This window comes from Salvelinus alpinus, chromosome 3 (genome assembly GCF_045679555.1).
Source record: "Salvelinus alpinus chromosome 3, SLU_Salpinus.1, whole genome shotgun sequence".
Classification (NCBI taxonomy): Eukaryota; Metazoa; Chordata; class Actinopteri; order Salmoniformes; family Salmonidae; genus Salvelinus; species Salvelinus alpinus.
The window spans coordinates 6,013,986-6,039,555 of NC_092088.1; the positions used below are offsets into that span (position 1 = coordinate 6,013,986).

At 41.2% G+C, this 25,570-nt stretch overlaps 1 protein-coding gene across 1 annotated transcript; it reads right to left on the minus strand.

The window, feature by feature from the left end:
* Positions 1-3,170: 3,170 nt before the first annotated feature.
* Positions 3,171-21,787, minus strand: LOC139569941 (microfibril-associated glycoprotein 4-like). The gene is made up of 6 exons (XM_071391331.1): positions 21,637-21,787; positions 20,253-20,308; positions 19,910-20,101; positions 9,779-9,875; positions 9,455-9,622; positions 3,171-6,874 (listed from the first exon to the last, which is right to left on the minus strand). The coding sequence occupies exons 1-6, from the start codon at positions 21,707-21,709 to the stop codon at positions 6,624-6,626; spliced, it is 837 nt and encodes a 278-aa protein (XP_071247432.1). The 5' UTR covers positions 21,710-21,787; the 3' UTR covers positions 3,171-6,623.
* Positions 21,788-25,570: the final 3,783 nt, after the last annotated feature.

Sequence of the window (25,570 nt, forward strand, 5' to 3'; positions counted from 1 at the left end):
GATCAGCTCCACATCCTGTAACGTGCTGTTTCTATTGGTTCAACCTTTAGATCAGCTCCACATCCTGTAACGTGCTGTTTCTATTGGTTCAACCTTTGGGATCAGCTCCACATCCTGTAACGTGCTGTTTCTATTGGTTCAACCTTTGGATCAGCAACACATCCTGTAACGTGCTGTTTCTATTGGTTCAACCTTTGGGATCAGCTCCACATCCTGTAACGTGCTGTTTCTATTGGTTCAACCTTTGGGATCAGCTCCACATCCTGTAACGTGCTGTTTCTATTGGTTCAACCTTTAGATCAGCTCCACATCCTGTAACGTGCTGTTTCTATTGGTTCAACCTTTGGGATCAGCTCCACATCCTGTAACGTGCTGTTTCTATTGGTTCAACCTTTGGATCAGCAACACATCCTGTAACGTGCTGATTCAACACAGCACAGTGAAAAATACAATATCTACAATTCATTTGAAATACAATTTTTATATATACAGTGGGGAGAACAAGTATTTGATACACTGCCGATTTTGCAGGTTTTCCTACTTACAAAGCATGTAGAGGTCTGTAATTTTTATAATAGGTACACTTCAACTGTGAGAGACGGAATCTAAAACAAAAATCCAGAAAATCACATTGTATGATTTTTAAGTAATTAATTTGCATTTTATTGCATGACATAAGTATTTGATCACCTACCAACCAGTAAGAATTCCGGCTCTCACAGACCTGTTAGTTTTTCTTTAAGAAGCCCTCCTGTTCTCCACTCATTACCTGTATTAACTGCACCTGTTTGAACTCGTTACCTGTATAAAAGACACCTGTCCACAACCTCAATCAAACAGACTCCAACCTCTCCACAATGGCCAAGACCAGAGAGCTGTGTAAGGATATCAGGGTTAAATTGTAGACCTGCACAAGGCTGGGATGGGCTACAGGACAATAGGCAAGCAGCTTGGTGAGAAGGCAACAACTGTTGGCGCAATTATTAGAAAATGGAAGAAGTTCAAGATGATGGTCAATCACCCTCGGTCTGGGGCTCCATGCAAGATCTCACCTCGTGGGGCATCAATGATCATGAGGAAGGTGAGGGATCAGCCAGAACTACACGGCAGGACCTGGTCAATGACCTGAAGAGAGCTGGGACCACAGTCTCAAAGAAAACCATTAGTAACACACTACGCCGTCATGGATTAAAATCCTGCAGCGCACGCAAGGTCCCCCTGCTCAAGCCAGCGCATGTCCAGGCCCGTCTGAAGTTTGCCAATGACCATCTGGATGATCCAGAGGAGGAATGGGAGAAGGTCATGTGGTCTGTTGAGACAAAAATAGAGCTTTTTGGTCTAAACTCCACTCGCCGTGTTTGGAGGAAGAAGAAGGATGAGTACAACCCCAAGATCACCATCCCAACCGTGAAGCATGGAGGTGGAAACATCATTCTTTGGGGATGCTTTTCTGTAAAGGGGACAGGACGACTGCACCGTATTGAGGGGAGGATGGATGGGGCCATGTATCGCGAGATCTTGGCCAACAACCTCCTTCCCTCAGTAAGAGCATTGAAGATGGGTCGTGGCTGGGTCTTCCAGCATGACAACGACCCGAAACACACAGCCAGGGCAACTAAGGAGTGGCTCCATAAGAAGCATCTCAAGGTCCTGGAGTGGCCTAGCCAGTCTCCAGACCTGAACCCAATAGAAAATCTTTGGAGGGAGCTGAAAGTCCGTATTGCCCAGCGACAGCCCCGAAACCTGAAGGATCTGGAGAAGGTCTGTATGGAGGAGTGGGCCAAAGTCCCTGCTGCAGTGTGTGCAAACCTGGTCAAGAACTACAGGAAACGTATGATCTCTGTAATTGCAAACAAAGGTTTCTGTACCAAATATTAAGTTCTGCTTTTCTGATGTATCAAATACTTATGTCATGCAATAAAATGCAAATTAATTACTTAAAAATCATACAATGTGATTTTCTGGATTTTTGTTTTAGATTCCGTCTCTCACAGTTGAAGTGTACCTATGATAAAAATTACAGACCTCTACATGCTTTGTAAGTAGGAAAACCTGCAAAATCGGCAGTGTATCAAATACTTGTTCTCCCCACTGTATATATACTAGTAATAGTGATAATGTTAAGAATAACGCTTCACATTTCATAATTAAGGTATAAGACAATGTGTTGCTAAGTAACAAAATATATATTACATCCTAATTGAGAATCATCTCTTACAGGTGAGTTCTAATTGACGTGTAGGACTTTGCAGCACTTTGCATCACTTTGTGGCGCTTTTCAGTAAAAACAATCAATGAGCTCTAGGCCAATGTTCTACAACCTTGCTCTCCTCACTGTGTCACAACAAGAATAGGTAAACTATCGACATAGAGCTGAGATCTCGTCAACGAAGGGAAGATAAACCATATGGAAAGTGTGTTGAAGGTTAATTGAGAATTTGACGGCAACCCTTGGACAGCACCACCTCTCTCTAGAACTCTATTTTGATGGCTCTCCTGGCTGAAGCTTGAAGGGTTTGGGCTAACACTAACCCCTATATGTTATGTTGTGATGGCTCGCCTGGCTGAAGCTTGTTTTGTTTTGTTCCAAGATAAATAACGAAGCATGTTAGAGGAATTAGGTTCAAACTCTGTGTAGTTCTAATAATAATAACAATAACAATAATAATAATAACAATAGCAATAATAATACTTATTATAATTATAATAACAATATAAATACTTATATTCATTAAAATAATTAGAATAACAATAGCAATAATAATAATAACAATAACAGTAACAATAGCAATAATAATAATGATAATAATGTAATAGCCCCATCTAGTGGTAATATATTGATATTGCAGTGACAATGTTTTTCACGTCTCCAATTTCCAATGATCTGCTTGTCAACCCTTGATCGGTTTAAACAGTAGCAAGTCTTTGATCAAGAATAGGCCACTGTACTAGTCTGGTCCATCCGAAAGCTTGGCTTACCATTGTTAGTGGTTTCAAATAAATATCCCCAAACACCAATAACTTTCATGTAACTGTATGTGAATATGTATGTGTGTCTTGACTGTTGACCACATCCCTTATCCTCTCCTCATGAACTTGCACTTTTGTAATTCCCTATTTCTTCTAAACTACATTTTTTTTAAATGAAATTAATATTCCACACATTGTAATTTGATTTTCAACATTGCAGAAGCATTTTTTTTTTTTTTTTTTTTATAAACTTAAGTTTACAATTTCAAAACATTACAAATCAAACCTCCTCCAAGTTTGATTGTATGGTGTTATTTTTCTTTGGTCGTTGGTAAACATAGGAAGACCCCACTGCTGAACGAGACATAAGAAAGCCTGATTGAACAAAAAAAAAACACCTAAAACAAACCGAAATTCTGGGAAAATGTTGAGGGGGAAGGGTTGCTAACTCTGAGTTGTTTTGCTGCCTCTGGTACTGGGGGGGCCTTGAACATGTTTTAACCATCACAACAATCTGCCGATTATCAGGGGTTGATGGAGGTCCAATGTTCAACCCCAGTCTCCAAAAAAACTAGGTCTCCATTGAAGGTTGGAGGGGTCTTCCCAGGAGGACAACGACCTCAAACACACATCAAACAAGAACCCTGGAATGGCTCAAAGAAGGAAGCTTGGACTGTTCTGGAGTGACGAAGAACCTACGGTGAGATCTGAAAACGGCAGTTGGTGGAGGACACCCCTCAAACATTGAAGAATTCGAGCAGGTTACAGCTGACGAGTCAAATTGACTGTAGAAAGGTGCAGGAAGCTCGTTGACGGCTACCAGAAGCGTTTGTCAGCAGTTACCTTGGCAACCAAGTACTAGCTCTGGGGTGCCAATAATTTAGTCCATTCCATTTGTCTTTATTTTCTAAATAAAAACAGTAAACTTAAGTTTACAAAAATACAATTGGTTCCGCAATGTTGAAAATCTAATAACAAAACAAAGTCTGGAATGTTTTTCATTTTTAACTGATTTGAGAAGAAATAGACTTATTTAAGAAAAGTGAAATGTTGGCAATATAAACCTGTAATTAAAATAATAAAACAATGGATTGATCATCTGTTGCAGGCTGAATATCAATGTTGTGAAGACATTGAAGTCTAATATTTTTCTGTAAAATATAAATTATTGTTTCAAGGACTTATCAATTGGTGAACCTTGATTTCAGTTCGGACACAAAAAAAATGTTTTTATAGTGGTTGAATTACACTGTCTGTTTAAATGGTGAGAGACAGACAAATCAAATCAAATGTTATTGGTCACATACACATGGTTAGCAGATGTTATTGGTCACATACACATGGTTAGCAGATGTTATTGGTCACATACACATGGTTAGCAGATGTTATTGCGAGTGTAGCGAAATGCTTCTAGATCTGACAGTGCAGCAGTATCTAACAGGTAATATCTAACAATTCCACAACAAAACCTAATACACACAATCTAGTAAAGGAATGGGATGAGAATATATAAGTATAAAACACATGAATGAGCAGTGACAGTGGGTTAGGGTAGGAAACAGACAGTGGGTTAGGGTAGGAAACAGACAGTGGGTTAGGGTAGGAAACAGACAGACAGTGGGTTAGGGTATGAAACAGACAGACAGTGGGTTAGGGTATGAAACAGACAGACAGTGGGTTAGGGTATGAAACAGACAGACAGTGGGTTAGGGTAGGAAACAGACAGTGGGTTAGGGTAGGAAACAGACAGTGGATTAGGGTATGAAACAGACAGTGGGTTAGGGTATGAAACAGACAGACAGTGGGTTAGGGTAGGAAACAGACAGTGGGTTAGGGTATGAAACAGACAGACAGTGGGTTAGGGTAGGAACAGACAGACAGTGGGTTAGGGTATGAAACAGACAGACAGTGGGTTAGGGTATGAAACAGACAGACAGTGGGTTAGGGTATGAAACAGACAGACAGTGGGTTAGGGTATGAAACAGACAGTGGGTTAGGGTATGAAACAGACAGTGGGTTAGGGTATGAAACAGACAGTGGGTTAGGGTAGGAAACAGACAGTGGATTAGGGTATGAAACAGACAGTGGGTTAGGGTATGAAACAGACAGTGGGTTAGGGTATGAAACAGACAGACAGTGGGTTAGGGTAGGAAACAGACAGTGGGTTAGGGTATGAAACAGACAGTGGGTTAGGGTATGAAACAGAGAGACAGTGGGTTAGGGTAGGAAACAGACAGACAGTGGGTTAGGGTAGGAAACAGCCAGTTGGTTAAGGTAGGAAACAGACAGACAGTGGGTTAGGGTATGAAACAGACAGTGGGTTAGGGTAGGAAACAGACAGTGGATTAGGGTATGAAACAGACAGTGGGTTAGGGTAGAAAACAGACAGTGGGTTAGGGTATGAAACAGACAGTGGGATAGGGTATGAAACAGACAGACAGTGGGTTAGGGTAGGAAACAGAGAGACAGTGGGTTAGGGTAGGAAACAGACAGACAGTGGGTTAGGGTAGGAAACAGACAGTGGGTTAGGGTATGAAACAGACAGTGGGTTAGGGTAGAAAACAGACAGTGGGTTAGGGTAGGAAACAGACAGTGGGTTAGGGTAGAAAACAGACAGTGGGTTAGGGTATGAAACAGACAGTGGGTTAGGGTATGAAACAGAGAGACAGTGGGTTAGGGTAGGAAACAGACAGACAGTGGGTTAGGGTAGGAAACAGACAGTGGGTTAGGGTATGAAACAGACAGTGGATTAGGGTATGAAACAGACAGTGGGTTAGGGTAGGAAACAGACAGACAGTGGGTTAGGGTATGAAACAGACAGACAGTGGGTTAGGGTAGGAAACAGACAGACAGTGGGTTAGGGTAGGAAACAGACAGTGGGTTAGGGTAGGAAACAGACAGACAGTGGGTTAGGGTAGGAAACAGACAGTGGGTTAGGGTAGGAAACAGACAGACAGTGGGTTAGGGTATGAAACAGACAGTGGGTTAGGGTAGGAAACAGACAGTGGGTTAGGGTATGAAACAGACAGACAGTGGGTTAGGGTAGGAAACAGACAGACAGTGGGTTAGGGTATGAAACAGACAGACAGTGGGTTAGGGTAGGAAACAGACAGACAGTGGGTTAGGGTATGAAACAGACAGTGGGTTAGGGTAGAAAACAGACAGTGGGTTAGGGTATGAAACAGACAGTGGGTTAGGGTATGAAACAGACAGTGGGTTAGGGTAGAAAACAGACAGTGGGTTAGGGTAGGAAACAGACAGACAGTGGGTTAGGGTATGAAACAGACAGTGGGTTAGGGTATGAAACAGACAGTGGGTTAGGGTATGAAACAGAGAGACCGTGCGTTAGGGTATGAAACAGAGAGAGTTAGAGGATGGGTAGCAGTTACATCGTCCCTTACTGAAGTCAGGTTTCTGTTGCTATGGCAAAGCACCACTTTTTAGTAGATCAGACGACGTTCTGGGTACTGCGGCACCCACTGATACTCTCTGAAGACCCAAACACAAACCTCACTTAGAAATAAAGACACCCCTCCCAGGTAAACGTAATGTGTGCAAGTGGTGGAAACATGTTTTTTATGACAATCATTGTTATGAAAAATGTGGATTTAAAAATGTTGTTAGGAAATAGAGATGCTTAAGGTGTTTCCCTTCTATCCAGTGGCTGGTCTGATCTTCATGGTAATTCTTTTCAGGGAGTATGTGAAGTCTTTCCATGTTCTCCAGTTGATGCCAACACCGTAGGCCGACTCCCCCCACGCGTATATCCCATTGGGATTAGTAAAATGGCAGTTGGTGTACCAAAATCCACCGTAGTACATCTGGCCACAGTTGTTGTCGTTAAGGTCCTGGTCTTTATCTAACGTTGTAAATTTCTGACCACTGTGATGAGTCATGGAATCTCCTGAGGATAAGAAGAGAGATGTCTGACCACTGTGATGTCATAGAATCTCCTGAGGATAAGAACAGATATTTCTGACCACTGTGATGTCATAGAATCTCCTGAGGATAAGAACAGATATTTCTGACCACTGTGATGTCATGGAATCTCCTGAGGATAAGAACAGATATTTCTGACCACTGTGATGTCATGGAATCTCCTGAGGATAAGAACAGATATTTCTGACCACTGTGATGTCATAGAATCTCCTGAGGATAAGAACAGATATTTCTGACCACTGTGATGTCATGGAATCTCCTGAGGATAAGAACAGTTATTTCTGACCACTGTGATGTCATAGAATCTCCTGAGGATAAGAACAGAGATGTCTGACCACTGTGATGTCATAGAATCTCCTGAGGATAAGAACAGAGATGTCTGACCACTGTGATGTCATAGAATCTCCTGAGGATAAGAACAGATATTTCTGACCACTGTGATGTCATGGAATCTCCTGAGGATAAGAAGAGAGATGTCTGACCACTGTGATGTCATAGAATCTCCTGAGGATAAGAACAGATATTTCTGACCACTGTGATGTCATGGAATCTCCTGAGGATAAGAAGAGAGATGTCTGACCACTGTGATGTCATAGAATCTCCTGAGGATAAGAAGAGAAATGTCTGACCACTGTGATGTCATGGAATCTCCTGAGGATAAGAACAGATATTTCTGACCACTGTGATGTCATGGAATCTCCTGAGGATAAGAACAGATATTTCTGACCACTGTGATGTCATAGAATCTCCTGAGGATAAGAAGAGAGATGTCTGACCACTGTGATGTCATAGAATCTCCTGAGGATAAGAACAGAGATGTCTGACCACTGTGATGTCATAGAATCTCCTGAGGATACGAACTGAGATGTCTGACTACTGTGATGAGTCATAGAATCTCCTGAGGATAAGAACAGATATTTCTGACCACTGTGATGTCATAGAATCTCCTGAGGATAAGAAGAGAGATGTCTGACCACTGTGATGTCATAGAATCTCCTGAGGATAAGAACAGAGATGTCTGACCACTGTGATGTCATAGAATCTCCTGAGGATAAGAACAGAGATGTCTGACCACTGTGATGTCATAGAATCTCCTGAGGATAAGAACAGAGATGTCTGACCACTGTGATGTCATAGAATCTCCTGAGGATAAGAAGAGAGATGTCTGACCACTGTGATGTCATAGAATCTCCTGAGGATAAGAACAGAGATGTCTGACCACTGTGATGTCATGGAATCTCCTGAGGATAAGAACTGAGATGTCTGACCACTGTGATGTCATATAATCTCCTGAGGATAAGAAGAGAGATGTCTGACCACTGTGATGTCATAGAATCTCCTGAGGATAAGAACTGAGATGTCTGACCACTGTGATGAGTCATAGAATCTCCTGAGGATAAGAACAGATATTTCTGACCACTGTGATGTCATAGAATCTCCTGAGGATAAGAAGAGAGATGTCTGACCACTGTGATGTCATAGAATCTCCTGAGGATAAGAACAGATATTTCTGACCACTGTGATGTCATGGAATCTCCTGAGGATAAGAACAGATATTTCTGACCACTGTGATGTCATAGAATCACCTGAGGATAAGAACAGAGATGTCTGACCACTGTGATGTCATAGAATCTCCTGAGGATAAGAACAGATATTTCTGACCACTGTGATGTCATAGAAACTCCTGAGGATAAGAAGAGAGATGTCTGACCACTGTGATGTCATAGAATCTCCTGAGGATAAAAACAGAGATGTCTGACCACTGTGATGTCATAGAATCTCCTGAGGATAAGAAGAGAGATGTCTGACCACTGTGATGTCATAGAATCTCCTGAGGATAAGAACAGAGATGTCTGACCACTGTGATGTCATAGAATCTCCTGAGGATAAGAACAGAGATGTCTGACCACTGTGATGTCATAGAATCTCCTGAGGATAAGAAGAGAGATGTCTGACCACTGTGATGTCATAGAATCTCCTGAGGATAAGAACACAGATGTCTGACCACTGTGATGTCATGGAATCTCCTGAGAATAAGAACTGAGATGTCTGACCACTGTGATGTCATAGAATCTCCTGAGGATAAGAAGAGAGATGTCTGACCACTGTGATGTCATAGAATCTCCTGAGGATAAGAACAGATATTTCTGACCACTGTGATGTCATAGAATCTCCTGAGGATAAGAACAGATATTTCTGACCACTGTGATGTCATGGAATCTCCTGAGGATAAGAACAGATATTTCTGACCACTGTGATGTCATGGAATCTCCTGAGGATAAGAACAGAGATGTCTGACCACTGTGATGTCATAGAATCTCCCGAGGATAAGAACAGAGAACACAGCCCAGCAACACAAGGAAAGGGCTCTAGATAACCTAATGATAACACTTCCACTGGCAAATCTTCAGTTATGAATCCTTAATGACAGATTTTATTGGACTGTTTTTCTTCAGAATTTGTTTCTGGTTCTATATTCTGGTTCTATATTCTTGGAACTTTTTCTTTGAATTTTTTATCTTGGACAATATAAGTTGTCACCCACCTGCTCCTCCATCTTTGAATGAACCCAGCTTTAGTGTGTACCCTTCAGCCTCTGGTCCAACAGAGAAGGTGGAGTACTGAGCATAGACCTTCTTCCCCTCAAAGTCCTCCATGTCCACCCTCAGCTCATAGGTCTTTTTCATAGTCAGAAGATGCATCGTCTCCAGTCCTGGAGAATAGTACCAGCATAGAAGCACACCGTGTTGTTGGAATACAACGACAAATGAACTTACATGAATTAGGGATAAACAGGATGAGCTCATTCTCTGAAACCGGGTTCTAAGAGGAGAATGTTCTGGAGGCTAGACATTTAATCAGTTCTTACCCAGCCAGTACTCTCCAGCTGCGCTCCCAAACCCACTCTTGTACTCATTCCACTTCCTGTGGAAGTTCACTGATCCATCCTGTCTGTTCTGAATCACCTGATTAAGAGAGAGATATTGTTTAATGTATTGACTGGTTTTAATAGGAAATCAGTTATTTTGTGTAAAGAATGAAGAAGAAGGTAACACAGTGAAAATACAGAAAAACAAGTAACTGTATTTTTACTGCTGAATAATGGTATTATTGCTGTAAAGTGACAGTATGCTGCTGTATTCAGATGACTTGGGACTCAACCTCACATGGGATATGACTTGGGACTCATCCTCACATGGGATATGAGTTGGGACTCATCCTCACATGGGATATGAGTTGGGACTCATCCTCATGTGGGAAATGACTTGGGACTCAACATCACATGGGATATGAGTTGGGACTCAACCTCACATGGGATATGAGTTGGGACTCAACCTCACATGGGATATGAGTTGGGACTCAACATCACATGGGATATGACTTGGGACTCAACCTCACATGGGATATGACTTGGGACTCAACATCACATGGGATATGACTTGGGACTCAACATCACATGGGATATGAGTTGTGACTCAACATCACATGGGATATGAGTTGTGACTCAACCTCACATGGGATATGAGTTGTGACTCAACCTCACATGGGATATGAGTTGGGACTCAACATCACATGGGATATGACTTGGGACTCAACATCACATGGGATATGACTTGGGACTCAACATCACATGGGATATGAGTTGTGACTCATCCTCACATGGGATATGAGTTGGGACTCAACCTCACATGGGATATGAGTTGACTCAACCTCACGTGGGATATGAGTTGGGACTCAACCTCACATGGGAAATGACTTGGGACTCAACCTCACATGGGATATGAGTTGGGACTCAACATCACATGGGATATGACTTGGGACTCATCCTCACATGGGAAATGACTTGGGACTCAACATCACATGGGAAATGAGTTGGGACTCAACCTCACATGGGAAATGACTTGGGACTCATCCTCACATGGGAAATGACTTGGGACTCAACCTCACATGGGAAATGACTTGGGACTCAACCTCACATGGGAAATGACTTGGGACTCAACCTCACATGGGAAATGACTTGGGACTCAACCTCACATGGGATATGAGTTGGAACTCAACCTCACATGGGAAATGAGTTGGGACTCAACCTCACATGGGATATGAGTTGGGACTCATCCTCACATGGGATATGACTTGGGACTCATCCTCTCGTGGGATATGACTTGGGACTCATCCTCTCGTGGGATATGAGTTGAGACTAAACTTCTCGTGGCATATGACTTGGGACTCATCCTCACATGGGATATGACTTGGGACTCATCCTCTCGTGGGATATGACTTGGGACTCATCCTCTCGTGGGATATGACTTGGGACTCATCCTCTCGTGGGATATGACTTGGGACTCATCCTCTCGTGGGACATGAACTCATAACCTCTTGGCTGCCAGTGACCTGAGTTTCCTGCTACACCACCAGGTGTGTTAATGGTAGCGATTGGCCACAGTCTTTTTTACCAAGAATACATTTATGAACTTTGCTAAAAGTTGCAGTCAAAACACAGTAAATATACAACAACTTACTGTATTTTTTCTGTATCTGAATTAATATAAAATGACAATATGCTGCTGTATTCTGATTACAGTACACACTTGTAAATGATGACAATGCGTAAGTTACTGTAATATTACAGTATAAGTATGACAGAAAAATCTTCACTCCTTCACTATGAATACACTTGGGACTCAACCACACCTGGGAAATGACTTGGGACTCAACCTCACCTGGAAGTTGGACTGGAAACCTCTTGGTTACCAGAGACCTGAATATCCTGCTATGTCACCTGATGGGCATACTACGATTGAAGCTAGATCTAGTCAGGGTTTTCTAAAGCTAGCCAGCTTCAGTTAGCTTCACATTCTAGCTCAGGCTTCGTCTGTACTAAGACGATAGATATTGCTTGTCCGCATGAAGCTAACTCTAGCGGTTTTGTTAACTGCGTGTGCATGTCACACGTTGCTAGTCGAACACCGAACTCTTCATTGAGACAATGTTGAAACGTCAATCCATGGGCGACACATTTTAATTTGTGCCGAAATCAAACATTTAAGAAAAGTTATCTTGCTAATTCAACAGGCTACGGTGTGAAATAGAGTCATCTTTATTTTATTACTTATCGTCAATGCTGTTGTTGGTGTGCTTATCAATACGCAACACCTTTTTCCCCTTCACTCCTATCAATAAAATCATTGTATTAAAGTCATAGACACTTTTTACTGTGTTTGAAGTTTCAAATGCATTCTGTCATCACTAAATGGGTAACGTGATAGTTATTGTAACATTACTATAAAAAAAATGATTTAATCAGTCGTCTTCCTCAAATTAAGGGGATGCCGACGCAATCTTTGCGAGACGGAGGAAATCTGATTTCATTGGTGCTCAACTCGCTGCTCCGACACTTCAATCGGGATAAAACGGTGTTCGCCGTGAGTCAGGCTGCCCAGGAACCGGTTAGTTCTGAAGGTTTCGTTGACGTATTAATGTAACTGGCTAAAAGGTGAGCTACTTTCGTGGTACGTACTGAATAATGCTGCTTCCTCAAGGGGTCTTTAGGAAGGGTGATGGTTCTATGTGGATCCATACAGACCCAAATTATCTGTTAAGCCAGCCATTCAATGGTTCTTTGCAGTTGAAAATAAGGATTCCGTCCTCGTTTAGTGATAATTAAAATGTGGGGCAGCTGTTAATTAGAATATTTTGGGTTGTGGTTTGCTCACAGCTCTTTTTTGAGGCAAACGTGAGGGAGAATGTCATTCCACTTTATCTAATGTGTTGTGTTATGCCATTACATTTAATACAGTGAGCTCCAAAAGTATTGGGATGGTGACCCATTGTTTGATGTTTTGGCTCTGTCATCACTTTGGATTTGAAATTATACAATGACTATGAGGTTAAAGTGCAGGACTGGTATTTATATTTGGGTGAATTGTTTAGAAATCACAGCACTTTTTGTACATAGTCCCCCCATTTTAGAGGACCAAAAGTATTGGGACAAATTCACTTATATGTGTATTACAGTAGTCAAACGTTTAGCATTGAAAGTATGATATTTGTGCGTCTGTTACGTTTTCACTCATCATTATTCCAGATTTATTCCGGATTATCTGTAATCACGGTAGAATCCACATTAATGTAGAAGTGTTTAGAAAAGTATTCTATTCTTATTTACGATAAAAGTGACTCCAAAATGACACAATACAATTACCAATCATTTCTATTGGCCACAAAATAATCTGAAACACAACCAAAACAAACAGCAAATACATCCAACAACTTTGTCAAATCACAAGCTTGTTGAAGTCATTGCGTACTAGGAATATGGGAGCAAATACTTTACTTTTTACTACTTAAATACACATATCAGTGAATGTATCTCGATACTTTTGGTTCCCTGAAATGGGGGTACTATGTAAAACGGTTCACCTGATATGGATGAAAATACACTCAAATTAAAGCTGACAGTCTGAACTTTAACCTCATAGTCATTGCATCATTTCCAATCCAAAGTGCTGGAGTACAGAGCCAAAATAACAAATAATGTGTCCCAATACTTTTGGAGCTCACTGTATATGTCTATGGCCAGTGACAGTGTGTTGTGAAAGACTCGCATTATGGTCTTGTGTCGTTTGAGAACCGTTGACTAAATCATTAGTTCTCAATTCTCTCCTCAGGGACCCCCGGCTGTTCCAGCAAAGTTATTACCTCGTAACCCTCCAGAGCTTCCACACTTAATACAAATAGTCAATAATAACACAATAATAACACCTGTGGAATTTCAACAATATAATATGGCTAGTTAAATAGAATAAATAACCTGTATGGTTCTACAAAGAACCTTTGAGATTGAGAAAGGTTCTTTATAGAACCATTCTCCATAAAGAACCATAAAATAGGGTTCTATATTACCTTCAAAACGTTGTAACCATAGCGGAACCCTTTTTGGTGCTATATAGAACGTTTTATTTGTGTTTTTTTATAGAACCTCAGTAAAGGGTTCTTTATAGCACCATACAGGTTCCATTTAAAACCTCATGAGCATGATTCTTTAAAGAACCTTAAAAAAAACTGGTTCTCTAGCAAATTAGTAAGAATGTCTCACCGCATGTTCAAGAACGTCCTCTTTCCCTTTATTTAGATTACAACCTCTCACTTTCAGCTATTTGAAAACGAAATCATCTCCAAAATGTCGCTATTTTTAAAACAAGCCATGGAAAGTTTGTTGCAATTTCAGTTTAATCCACCAGAAAAGACAGAATAAATAATACAACAAATATTGTGGTTAAACTCAAATATACTAATGATATAAATATACTTTTTCAACATTTTTTTTTTTTAAGGTATAATCTTTTTAAATTCGATCATAAATAGGACTGGTGAAGTGATATCACACATGCAGCTAACACAAATATATGGAAATGTCTGCTCTACCCAAAATTACAACCAACTAATTGCAGCATCACCACAAAAATGGAAGAGGCAAGTGGAAGGAGGAGGAAGTAAGGAACTTGTCTGTCGGCCCTGCATTAAAGACCAAAATTGGTTAAGGAAAATTGTGATAAATAAAAACATATATAAGTTTCATTTAAGGACCAAAAAATTGACAGCTGTGCCATATCAATTGCAAAAAAGTTGGGAAGAGACTTTCGATGTTTTCCGATTCCATAGCACATGGTTTATGAACTGATACGCGAAACGACGCCGGATTCAAAACTTAGAATTCTTCGATTGAACTTATTATACAAAATTCTTGCAACCAATAGAATGTTATATATATGGGGGATACAATCTTCCCAGCTCTGCAGATTTTGCTGTGAGGAGGCAGAGTCATTAGATCATTTATTTTGGTATTGTCCATATGTAGCTCGTTATTTGGTCACAGGTCCAGGAATGGCTGAAGAATTATAACATTTACCTAGCTAGAACTAACGCTACAGATAGCAATACTGGGTGATTTGAAAAGCCATAGTCAATCAATCAATAATATAATAATTATTTTAGAAAAAATGTTTATCTTTAATTTACAATCTGTAGAAACTATGAGAATAGAAAGGTTCAGTACTTTAAGGTTCAGTACTTTTGTGAAGCATCACAGCACAATTGAAAAATATGTGGCAAATAGAAATCCAATATGGATGGTGTTAAGAGAAAGATGGGAGGGGTTGAATGGAGCTGAAGGTTGGGACTAATAACAACAAGATAACTAATGTAAAATATACTGTGTCTGTAAAATGTATATAGGTTCAGAACTTTTGTGAAATAGCACATAGCAAATATAGCAAATATATGGCAAATATATATCAAACTGAATGGACATCATATATATATGTGGGTATGTGTATGTATGTATATGTGTGTGTATATGTATGTATATTTATATATAGGCGGGTATGTATGTATATAAATATATATATTTACCCCAAAAATATATGGGGTATTGGAAATGATGCAGACAATTACATTGATGGAAGCTACAATCTATCTGCGCTATTAAAGCTGATCTACCCCTAAAAAATATATAATATATTATTATTATTATTAAAGCTGATCTACCCCTAAAAAATATATAATATATTATTATTATTATTAAAGCTGATCTACGCCTAAAAAATATAAAATAAATACATAAACAACAACAAAAAAACAAATACTGAGTAAAGAAGGGTCTGAATACTTATGTAAATGTGATATTTCTGTTTTTATTTTTAATAAATTAGCAAAAAATTATAAAAAAAACATGTATTTGCTTTGTCATTATGGGGTATGGTGTGTAGATTGATAAGGGGGAAAAAACGATTTAATCCATTTTAGAATAATGTTGTAACCGAACAAAATGTGGAAAAAGTCAATGGGTCTGAATACTTTCAGAATGAGCTGTATATCAATGAGCTTGACGCCCTGATAAGTTCCTTTCCTGAGGATGGCTCACCTCTCACAGTTCTGGGTGACTTTAACCTCCCCACGTCTACCTTTGACTCATTCCTCTCTGCCTCCTTCTTTCCACTCCTCTCCTCTTTTGACCTCACCCTCTCACCTTCCCCCCCTACTCACAAGGCAGGCAATACGCTTGACCTCATCTTTACTAGATGCTGTTCTTCCACTAATCTCATTGCAACTCCCCTCCAAGTCTCCGACCACTACCTTGTATCCTTTTCCCTCTCGCTCTCATCCAACACTTCCCACACTGCCCCTACTCGGATGGTATCGCGCCGTCCCAACCTTCGCTCTCTCTCCCCCGCTACTCTCTCCTCTTCCATCCTATCATCTCTTCCCTCTGCTCAAACCTTCTCCAACCTATCTCCTGATTCTGCCTCCTCAACCCTCCTCTCCTCCCTTTCTGCATCCTTTGACTCTCTATGTCCCCTATCCTCCAGGCCGGCTCGGTCCTCCCCTCCTGCTCCGTGGCTCGACGACTCACTGCGAGCTCACAGAACAGGGCTCCGGGCAGCCGAGCGGAAATGGAGGAAAACTCGCCTCCCTGCGGACCTGGCATCCTTTCACTCCCTCCTCTCTACATTCTCCTCTTCTGTCTCTGCTGCTAAAGTCACTTTCTACCACTCTAAATTCCAAGCATCTGCCTCTAACCCTAGGAAGCTCTTTGCCACCTTCTCCTCCCTCCTGAATCCTCCTCCCCCTCCTCCCCCCTCCTCCCTCTCTGCAGATGACTTCGTCAACCATTTTGAAAAGAAGGTCAACGACATCCGATCCTCGTTTGCTAAGTCAAACAACACCGCTGGTTCTGCTCACACTGCCCTACCCTGTGCTTTGACCTCTTTCTCCCCCCTCTCTCCAGATGAAATCTCGCGTCTTGTGACGGCCGGCCGCCCAACAACCTGCCCGCTTGACCCTATCCCCTCCTCTCTTCTCCAGACAATTTCCGGAGACCTTCTCCCTTACCTCACCTCGCTCATCAACTCATCCTTGACCGCTGGCTACGTCCCTTCCGTCTTCAAGAGAGCGAGAGTTGCACCCCTTCTGAAAAAACCTACACTCGATCCCTCCGATGTCAACAACTACAGATCAGTATCCCTTCTTTCTTTTCTCTCCAAAACTCTTGAACGTGCCGTCCTTGGCCAGCTCTCCTGCTATCTCTCTCAGAATGACCTTCTTGATCCAAATCAGTCAGGTTTCAAGACTAGTCATTCAACTGAGACTGCTCTTCTCTGTGTCACGGAGGCGCTCCGCACTGCTAAAGCTAACTCTCTCTCCTCTGCTCTCATCCTTCTAGACCTATCGGCTGCCTTTGATACTGTGAACCATCAGATCCTCCTCTCCACCCTCTCCGAGCTGGGCATCTCCGGCGCGGCCCACGCTTGGATTGCGTCCTACCTGACAGGTCGCTCCTACCAGGTGGCGTGGCGAGAATCTGTCTCCGCACCACGTGCTCTCACCACTGGTGTCCCCCAGGGCTCTGTTCTAGGCCCTCTCCTATTCTCGCTATACACCAAGTCACTTGGCTCTGTCATATCCTCACATGGTCTCTCCTATCATTGCTATGCAGACGACACACAATTAATCTTCTCCTTTCCCCCCTCTGATAACCAGGTGGCGAATCGCATCTCTGCATGTCTGGCAGACATATCAGTGTGGATGACGGATCACCACCTCAAGCTGAACCTCGGCAAGACGGAGCTGCTCTTCCTCCCGGGGAAGGACTGCCCGTTCCATGATCTCGCCATCACGGTTGACAACTCCATTGTGTCCTCCTCCCAGAGTGCTAAGAACCTTGGCGTGATCCTGGACAACACCCTGTCGTTCTCAACTCACATCAAGGCGGTGACCCGTTCCTGTAGGTTCATGCTCTACAACATTCGCAGAGTACGACCCTGCCTCACACAGGAAGCGGCGCAGGTCCTAATCCAGGCACTTGTCATCTCCCGTCTGGATTACTGCAACTCGCTGTTGGCTGGGCTCCCTGCCTGTGCTATTAAACCCCTACAACTCATCCAGAACGCCGCAGCCCGTCTGGTGTTCAACCTTCCCAAGTTCTCTCACATCACCCCGCTCCTCCGCTCTCTCCACTGGCTTCCAGTTGAAGCTCGCATCCGCTACAAGACCATGGTGCTTGCCTACGGAGCTGTGAGGGGAACGGCACCTCCGTACCTTCAGGCTCTGATCAGGCCCTACACCCAAACAAGGGCACTGCGTTCATCCACCTCTGGCCTGCTCGCCTCCCTACTTCTGAGGAAGTACAGTTCCCGCTCAGCCCAGTCAAAACTGTTCGCTGCCCTGGCACCCCAATGGTGGAACAAACTCCCTCACGACGCCAGGTCAGCGGAGTCAACCACCACCTTCCGGAGACACCTGAAACCCCACCTCTTTAAGGAATACCTAGGATAGGATAAAGTAATCCTTCTAACCCCCCCCCCCCCCCCTTAAAAGAGTTAGATGCACTATTGTAAAGTGGTTGTTCCACTGGATATCATAAGGTGAATGCACCAATTTGTAAGTCGCTCTGGATAAGAGCGTCTGCTAAATGACTTAAATGTAAATGTAAAATGTATATCAACACACTCCCAACAATATGGGTACGGTTAGGGTGTTGTTCCCTGGCGCTTTGACACGTAGATGGATGGTGATGTACTGGCGGGGTACTCCTTGAGCACTGCCATTTAGCTAAGTGCAGAAATGTATTTATTGCCATTACATCTGTGGCCAACCTTTGTCAAGCCCACAGATCTACCCTGCATAGCAAGACATTCAGGTCACTCAAAACAGGTGAGGTTGAGTCCCAAGTGTGCCTACAGTAAATAATTGTAGAACATTTTACTGTAATAATTATCCTTTAAAATTTCAATAATTTACAGACTACTGAGTTGCTGTAAAATTATAGTAAAATTATTTACACTGAACAAAAATATAAATGCAACAGGCAACAATTTCAACCATTTGACCTAGTTACAGTTCTTATAAGGAAATCAGTCAATTGAAATGAATTCATTAGACCTGAATCTATGGATTTAACATGACTGGGAATACAGATATGCATCTGTTGGTCACAGATACCTTTAAAAAAAAATGTGCCTCAGGATCTCGTCACTGTATCTCTATGCATTCAAATCGCCATCGGTGAAATGCAATTGTGTTCATTGTCCATAGATAATGCCTGCTCATAACCCCACCACCATCACGGGGCACTCTGTTCACAACGTTGGCATCAGGAAACTGCTCGCCCACACAACGCCATACACGTGTTTGTAAGGCCGTACTGCCAAATTCTCTAAAACAACATTGGAAGCGGCTTATGGTAGAGAAATTAACATTCAATTCTCTGGCAACAGCTCTGGAGGACAATCCTGCATGTCAATTGCGCACTCCATCAAAACTTGAGACATCTGTGGCATTGTGTTGTGTGACGAAAACTGCACATTTTAGAGTGGCCTTTTATTGTCCCCGGCACAAGGTGCACCTGTGTAATGATCATGCTGTTTAATCAGATTCTTTATATGCCACACCTGTCAGATGGATGGATTATCTTGGCAAAGGAGAAATGCTCACAAACAGGGATGTAAACAAATTTGTGCACAAAACTTGAGCGAAATAAGCTTTTTGTGCGTATGGAAAATTTCGGGGATCTTTTATTTCAGCTCATGAAACATGGGACATGGGACATGGAACACTTTACATGTTGTGTTTATATTTTTTGGTTCAGTGTACAAGAGTGTACTGTAATCTGAATACAGCAGCATACTGTCATTTTACAGCTATAACACCTTATAATTTAGCTGTAAAAATACAGTTAGTTGTTGTATATTTACTGAAAAAATACAGTTTAAATGTAAAAACATATTACTGTATTTTCACTGCAACTCAATAGCCAGTAACTTACTGTAAAATGACTGGTACTTTTTTAACAGTTTGTGTCATAAATGTAAATGTAATCGGAAGTGAGTTAATTTACAGTAGAATTACAGTAAAAACGTACAGCTATTGCTAACAGTGTTATTAAAAAAACAAAAGTAAATACCTGTGTATTTAAAAATTGGTAGAAATATTGGATACTGACCGTCCACTTTCCTGGATGTGCACTGTCCATCGACATCTCACAGAACACCTGGACAGGTGAGGTGGATCCTGCAGGATAAATAGTGTAAACCCCATTCTGTCCAGAACCTGATTGGTACACCTCGTTACAGTCCACTGGATGCAGGGAGGACTGTACCGCCACGGGGACCAGTAGAGCCAGCATCAAGCTGAACTGTACAACAAGGTAGATGGATACAGCAGTTGTAATGTAACTACTGTCTAGTGATGGTTCATTAAAAGATACATGTCTCATATTCACATTAGTATCTACGAATGCAGTTTTTCTGCTTATTCTAATAATGGTTTATTAATTTAACACCTACCATCATTGTTGAGATAGATGTCCGTTTGCCTTTAAAGGAAACTTTTGTATAGTTTACTAAAAAAAAAGTTGACAAAAAAAAAAGAGTAAGTTAAGTGGATGTGAAGCATATTTACAACAGTATTCTTCAGGTCAAAGCTACTATTGGTTAAATAGTTAAGGCAGAGGCTGTGCCATCGGATCGAACCACCAGTTTCCGACCCCCAGGATGACTTTTCCCCTGAACTAAACAATCGTATCATGTTCATTAGGTACAAATAAGTCTACTGGACCGGTACCCTATGTCAAATGTGCTGGTATATAACATATTTTATTAAAACTTCTTCAGGATTGGTTGGTCCCCTGCGGGACGGTTGAGCTAACGTAGGCTAATGCGATTAGCATGAGGTTGTAAGTAACAATAAAAATTCCCAGGACATAGACATGTCTGATATGGGCAGAAAGCTTACATTTTTGTTAATCTAACTGCACTGTCCAATTTACAGTAGCTATTACAGTGAAATAATACCATGCTATTGTTTGAGGAGTGCACAGGTTTGAACATGAAAAGTTATTAATAAACAAATTAGGCATATTTGGGCAGTCTTGATACAACATTTTGAACAGAAATGCAATGGTTCATTGGATCAGTGTAAAACTTTGCACATACACTGCTGCCATCTAGTGGCCAAAATCTAAATTGTCACCTGGGCTGGAATAATACATTATGGCCTTTCTTTTGCATTTCAAGCATGACGGCACACAAAAAAAAGACATTTTTAAAAAAAAATTATCTTATCTATCTTCTTTTTACCAGATATAATGTGTTATATTCTCCTACATTCCTTTCACATTTAAACAATCTTCAAAATGTTTCCTTTCAAATGGTACAAATAATATGCATATCCTTGCTTCAGGGCCTATTAATTTTAAAGACCTATCTTTCTTTTCTTTACTAAAAACCTATCTTTCTTTTAATATTTATTTAACTAGGCAGGTCAGTTAAGAACAAATTCTTATTTACCACGACGGCCTACCCCGGCCAAACCCTAACCCGGACGACGCTGGGCCAATTATGCGCCGCCCTCTGGGACTCCCAATCACGGCCGGTTGTGATACAGGCTGGAATCGAACCAGAGTCTGTAGTGAAGTCTCTAGCACTGAGATGCAGTGCCTTAGAGGGAGCCCTAAACACCTATCTTTCCTTCTTTACTAAAGGCCTATCTCTCTTGACAATGAGTAGCAGTAGTGCAGACAAGCTGTCTTAGTAGCAGTAGGGCAGGGATGTGTTCTTGTTACTTACAACCTCATGCTAATCGTGTTAGCCTACGTTAGCTCAACCGTCCTGTGGACGGGACACCGATCCCGAAGCAGAAAGAAGAAAAGAAGTGAGTGTATGAGCTTACCTGTATGAGTGACTGAGCAGATGTCTTCCCCTCGAAGATGCACACCTCGTTTATAAAGACAACCGGAGCTCATTGCAACACTCAGTACATTACCTGGTCCACACCTCTTTTATAAAGACAACTAATCATTCCTGGAATCACTCTTGTCTGTAAACATCCCACTGGGCACAGACGTCAGTTCAAAGTCTAGTTTGATTTACATTTGGTTTGAGTTGTCAACTATCGTGAATTCAATATGAAATCAACCCAAAAAATGTTTAGGTTTAGGTTAGGTTCAAAGTTGAATAAAAAAAAAAGACAACAATCCCTTACGTTGATTACTTTTTGCAATTACAATCAGTTTTCCACTTTCATTCAACATCATAACATATAATTTTGTTTGTAGAAATGACGTGGAAAAAACGTTGATTCAACCAGTGATAGAGCTCTTTGCCCTTTGACCCTGGGTACAGTTGCATGCACTTATTGTGACCACTCAAATTAATATAATCATTCCATTAAAACGTTTAGGTGCTTTACAAGAAGAACAATTTCCTTAATAATCATGTTTACATTGAACACATCTGAAATAAGACTACCTGATGCGAATTTGCCGAAAATCGACAATGATAACAAAACGTTCTACCACAGCGACCATGTTATTTTTTGGGAACTCTTTTGAGATCATAGTTCGGACATATAAAGTTTGTATGTGAAAACTATTTCTAAAATGCATAATTTCACTTTTTTTCTGAACTCACTTCACTTTCGCTCAAAAGAGGGAAGCTTACGCTGCTGATGCTAGCACCGAGTATTTTAATCAGTATATGTTTACTTTGATTATGATGTTACGCCGATTAAGATAAGCAGAGTAAGGTGTTTGCATGACTAATGCCAGACTCGGCCTACCAGCCGTAATCAGTTTAATATCATATTATTAGTGTGCATGTAAACATACTCAATCTGGGTCAATTCGTCAAAATCCCGAGTTGAATTAAATAATAATCAAAAATAGATCTGTTTGGTCATAATGACCATCGTTATGTTTGGAGGAAAAAGGGTAACGCTTGCAAGCCGAAGAACACCATCCCAACCGTGAAGCACGGGGGTGGCGGCATCATGTTGTGGGGTTGCTTTGCTGCAGGAGGGACTGGTGCACTTCACAAAATAGATGGCATCATGAGGTAGGAAAATTATGTGGATATACTATGTCGGGATTGCAAAAAAGTGAGTTTAAGTGCATGCCAACTTTCAATTGTGCAACTGTATCTCCCAGCTGTAAAAAGATGAGTTCCCATCGCAACGGCTCATGTATTATTTTCATCATATGGCTACACTATCAACTGCATGTGACAGTTTACATTTAATTACTGAGGAAAAAATACCATCTCAGAAAATCACAGTTGGTATCGGATTCCTTTAATGAAGTTTATATTGCAAATTAATGGTTGGACGCTGTGATGGTTTCTCCATCGCTGACCAGAACATCAGCCAAGACTTTCTGGCTCATCACAGACCTGTAACTTCTTCTTTAAGATGGCTCCTACTGTCCTCCACTCAGTTTGACGCCTAGGTGATTAATTGCTTACGCACCGCTGCTTTGAGACTTTATGTCTTCACGGTCTGAGCTATAAAAGACACGCTGTCCACAACCTCAAACAGTCACACTCCGCATGACTGCAAACAGTCATAGTGAAAGAGGTCAATCATAGGCACACCTGAATGAGTGGGGACATTTTGAGAAAACAAGTTCGGTCTTATATTTGTAGGTCTATCAGTGAGGGCTGGGTAGTTAATTGGAACTGGCTGTACTAGTTGAACTTTAACTTTAGTAGTTGATCTCTAGTAAGACTAGTTGAACTTAACATCTGGTAGTTTAACTATAGTAGGCCTAGTTGAACTTAACATCTGGTAGATTAACTCTAGTAGGCCTAGTTGAACTTAACATCTGGTAGATTAACTCTAGTAGGCCTAGTTGAACTTAACATCTGGTAGATTAACTCTAGTAGGCCTAGTTGAATTTAACATCTGGTAGATTAACTCTAGTAGGCCTAGTTGAACTTAACATCTGGTAGATTAACTCTAGTAGGCCTAGTTGAACTTAACATCTGGTAGATTAACTCTAGTAGGCCTAGTTGAACTTAACATCTGGTAGATTAACTCTAGTAGGCCTAGTTGAACTTAACATCTGGTAGATTAACTCTAGTAGGCCTAGTTGAACTTAACATCTGGTAGATTAACTCTAGTAGGCCTAGTTGAACTTAACATCTGGTAGTTTAACTCTAGTAGGCCTAGTTGAACTTAACATCTGGTAGTTTAACTATAGTAGGCCTAGTTGAACTTAAACTCTAGTGGTTGGCCTCTAATAGTTCAACTGTGGTTACACAAAGAGCTATGCCGGTAAGAGGAAGTACAAAGTACAAACATCCCCGTGGAGTGTCAATAATGACTTGTCACCTGATCACCTGTCCTGGCAGAGGAACATGTAGCTGAGGTTTAATCTAGAACTTTGTTGCGGCAGAAATGGGCTGAGCTGTTGTAACTTCTCAAGGGTAATGTTATTGATCTGTGTGCGACTGTGATTTTAAGTCTTTCATAGCCTCCTGTAATGTCTGCACCCTAACACAAGGCCATTTTGTTCTGGAACTGTTTCTGGTATAAATGTGATTATAAATATGATTAAATAAATATGATAGTATTATCACTTCTCTCTATATAAGGGACATGTAGCCATTTACTCTGGGAGCTCCTTTTCTGACTGCAATCAGAGAGGGATCTAACTTGCAGCCGCTTGGATTAAAATATTCACTATTATACGATACAATTAGTCTCTGTCTAATCTTTGGATAACATTTTTTTCCAACAACTTGTTGGATCAGATTTGTTCTCCCTCCCTCTTTTCTTCCTCTTTCAGTCCTGTTTATGTGGCTCAAGCAAAAACACCTTAATGATTGGTTGGTAATAAAAACACCTTAATGATTGGTTTGCAATAGTGCCTCCCACAATGTAGGCGATGGGTGCAGTTGGTGGGTCCATGTGTGGTCTGGGGTTGGCAGCAGTACCGCGAGACCAGAGTCCAGCAGTGTCAAAATACCATCTAAGATCCCGGTTGGCATCTGTTCCTTTAGAGCTTCAAACACACTGGACTTGAACACAATCATTCTCTCAACCAGCTTCATGTGGTAGTCACCTGGAAGCTGGCATCAAGGCAAAGGGTGGCTACTTTGAAGAATCAAAAATATATTTTGATTTGTTTAACACTTTTTTGGTTACTACATGATTCCATATGTGTTCTTTCATAGTTTTGATGTCTTCACTATTATTCTACAATGTAGAAAATAGTAAAAATAAAGAAAAACCTTGGAAGGAGAAAGTGTCCAAACTTTTGACTGGTAGTGTATACACAGTTGAAGTCAGAAGTTTACATACACCTTAGCCAAATACATTTAAACTCAGTTTTTCACAATTCCTGACATTTAATCCTAGTAAAAATTCCCTGTCTTAGGTCAGTTAGAATCATCACTTAATTTTAAGAATGTGAAATGTCAGAATAGTAGAAGAGAGAATTATTTATTTCAGCTTTTATTTCTTTCATCACATTCCCAGTGGGTCAGAAGTTTACATACACTCAATTAGTATTTGGTAGAGTGGTTAAAAAACAAGTTTTAATGACTCCAACCTAAGTGTATGTAAACTTCCAACTTCAACTGCAAGTAATTCTGGCCAACAGCCAATGATATTCATATGTGACTGTTTAAAAGGTTCCCTATAGGCCCGGAGTTTCACAGCGATCCAAAGCACTGCATCTCAGTGCAAGAGGTGTCACTACAGTCCCTGGTTCAAATCCAGGCTGTATCACATCTAGACGTGATTGGGAATCCCATAGGGTGTTGCACAATTGGCCCAGCGTCGTCCAAGTTTGGCCGGGGGTAGGCCGTCATTGTAAATACGAGAT

Coding starts and splice junctions, on each gene's coding strand:
- LOC139569941 (XM_071391331.1), bottom strand. CDS start 21,709: ATGAGCTCCGGTTGTCTTTATAAACGAGGTGTGCATCTTCGAGGGGAA. Junction 20,309..21,636: donor CTGCTCAGTCACTCATACAG/GTAAGCTCATAC, acceptor CTTTTTTTTTAG/TAAACTATACAAAAGTTTCC. Junction 9,876..19,909: donor CACATCCAGGAAAGTGGACG/GTCAGTATCCAA, acceptor TCTCTTAATCAG/GTGATTCAGAACAGACAGGA.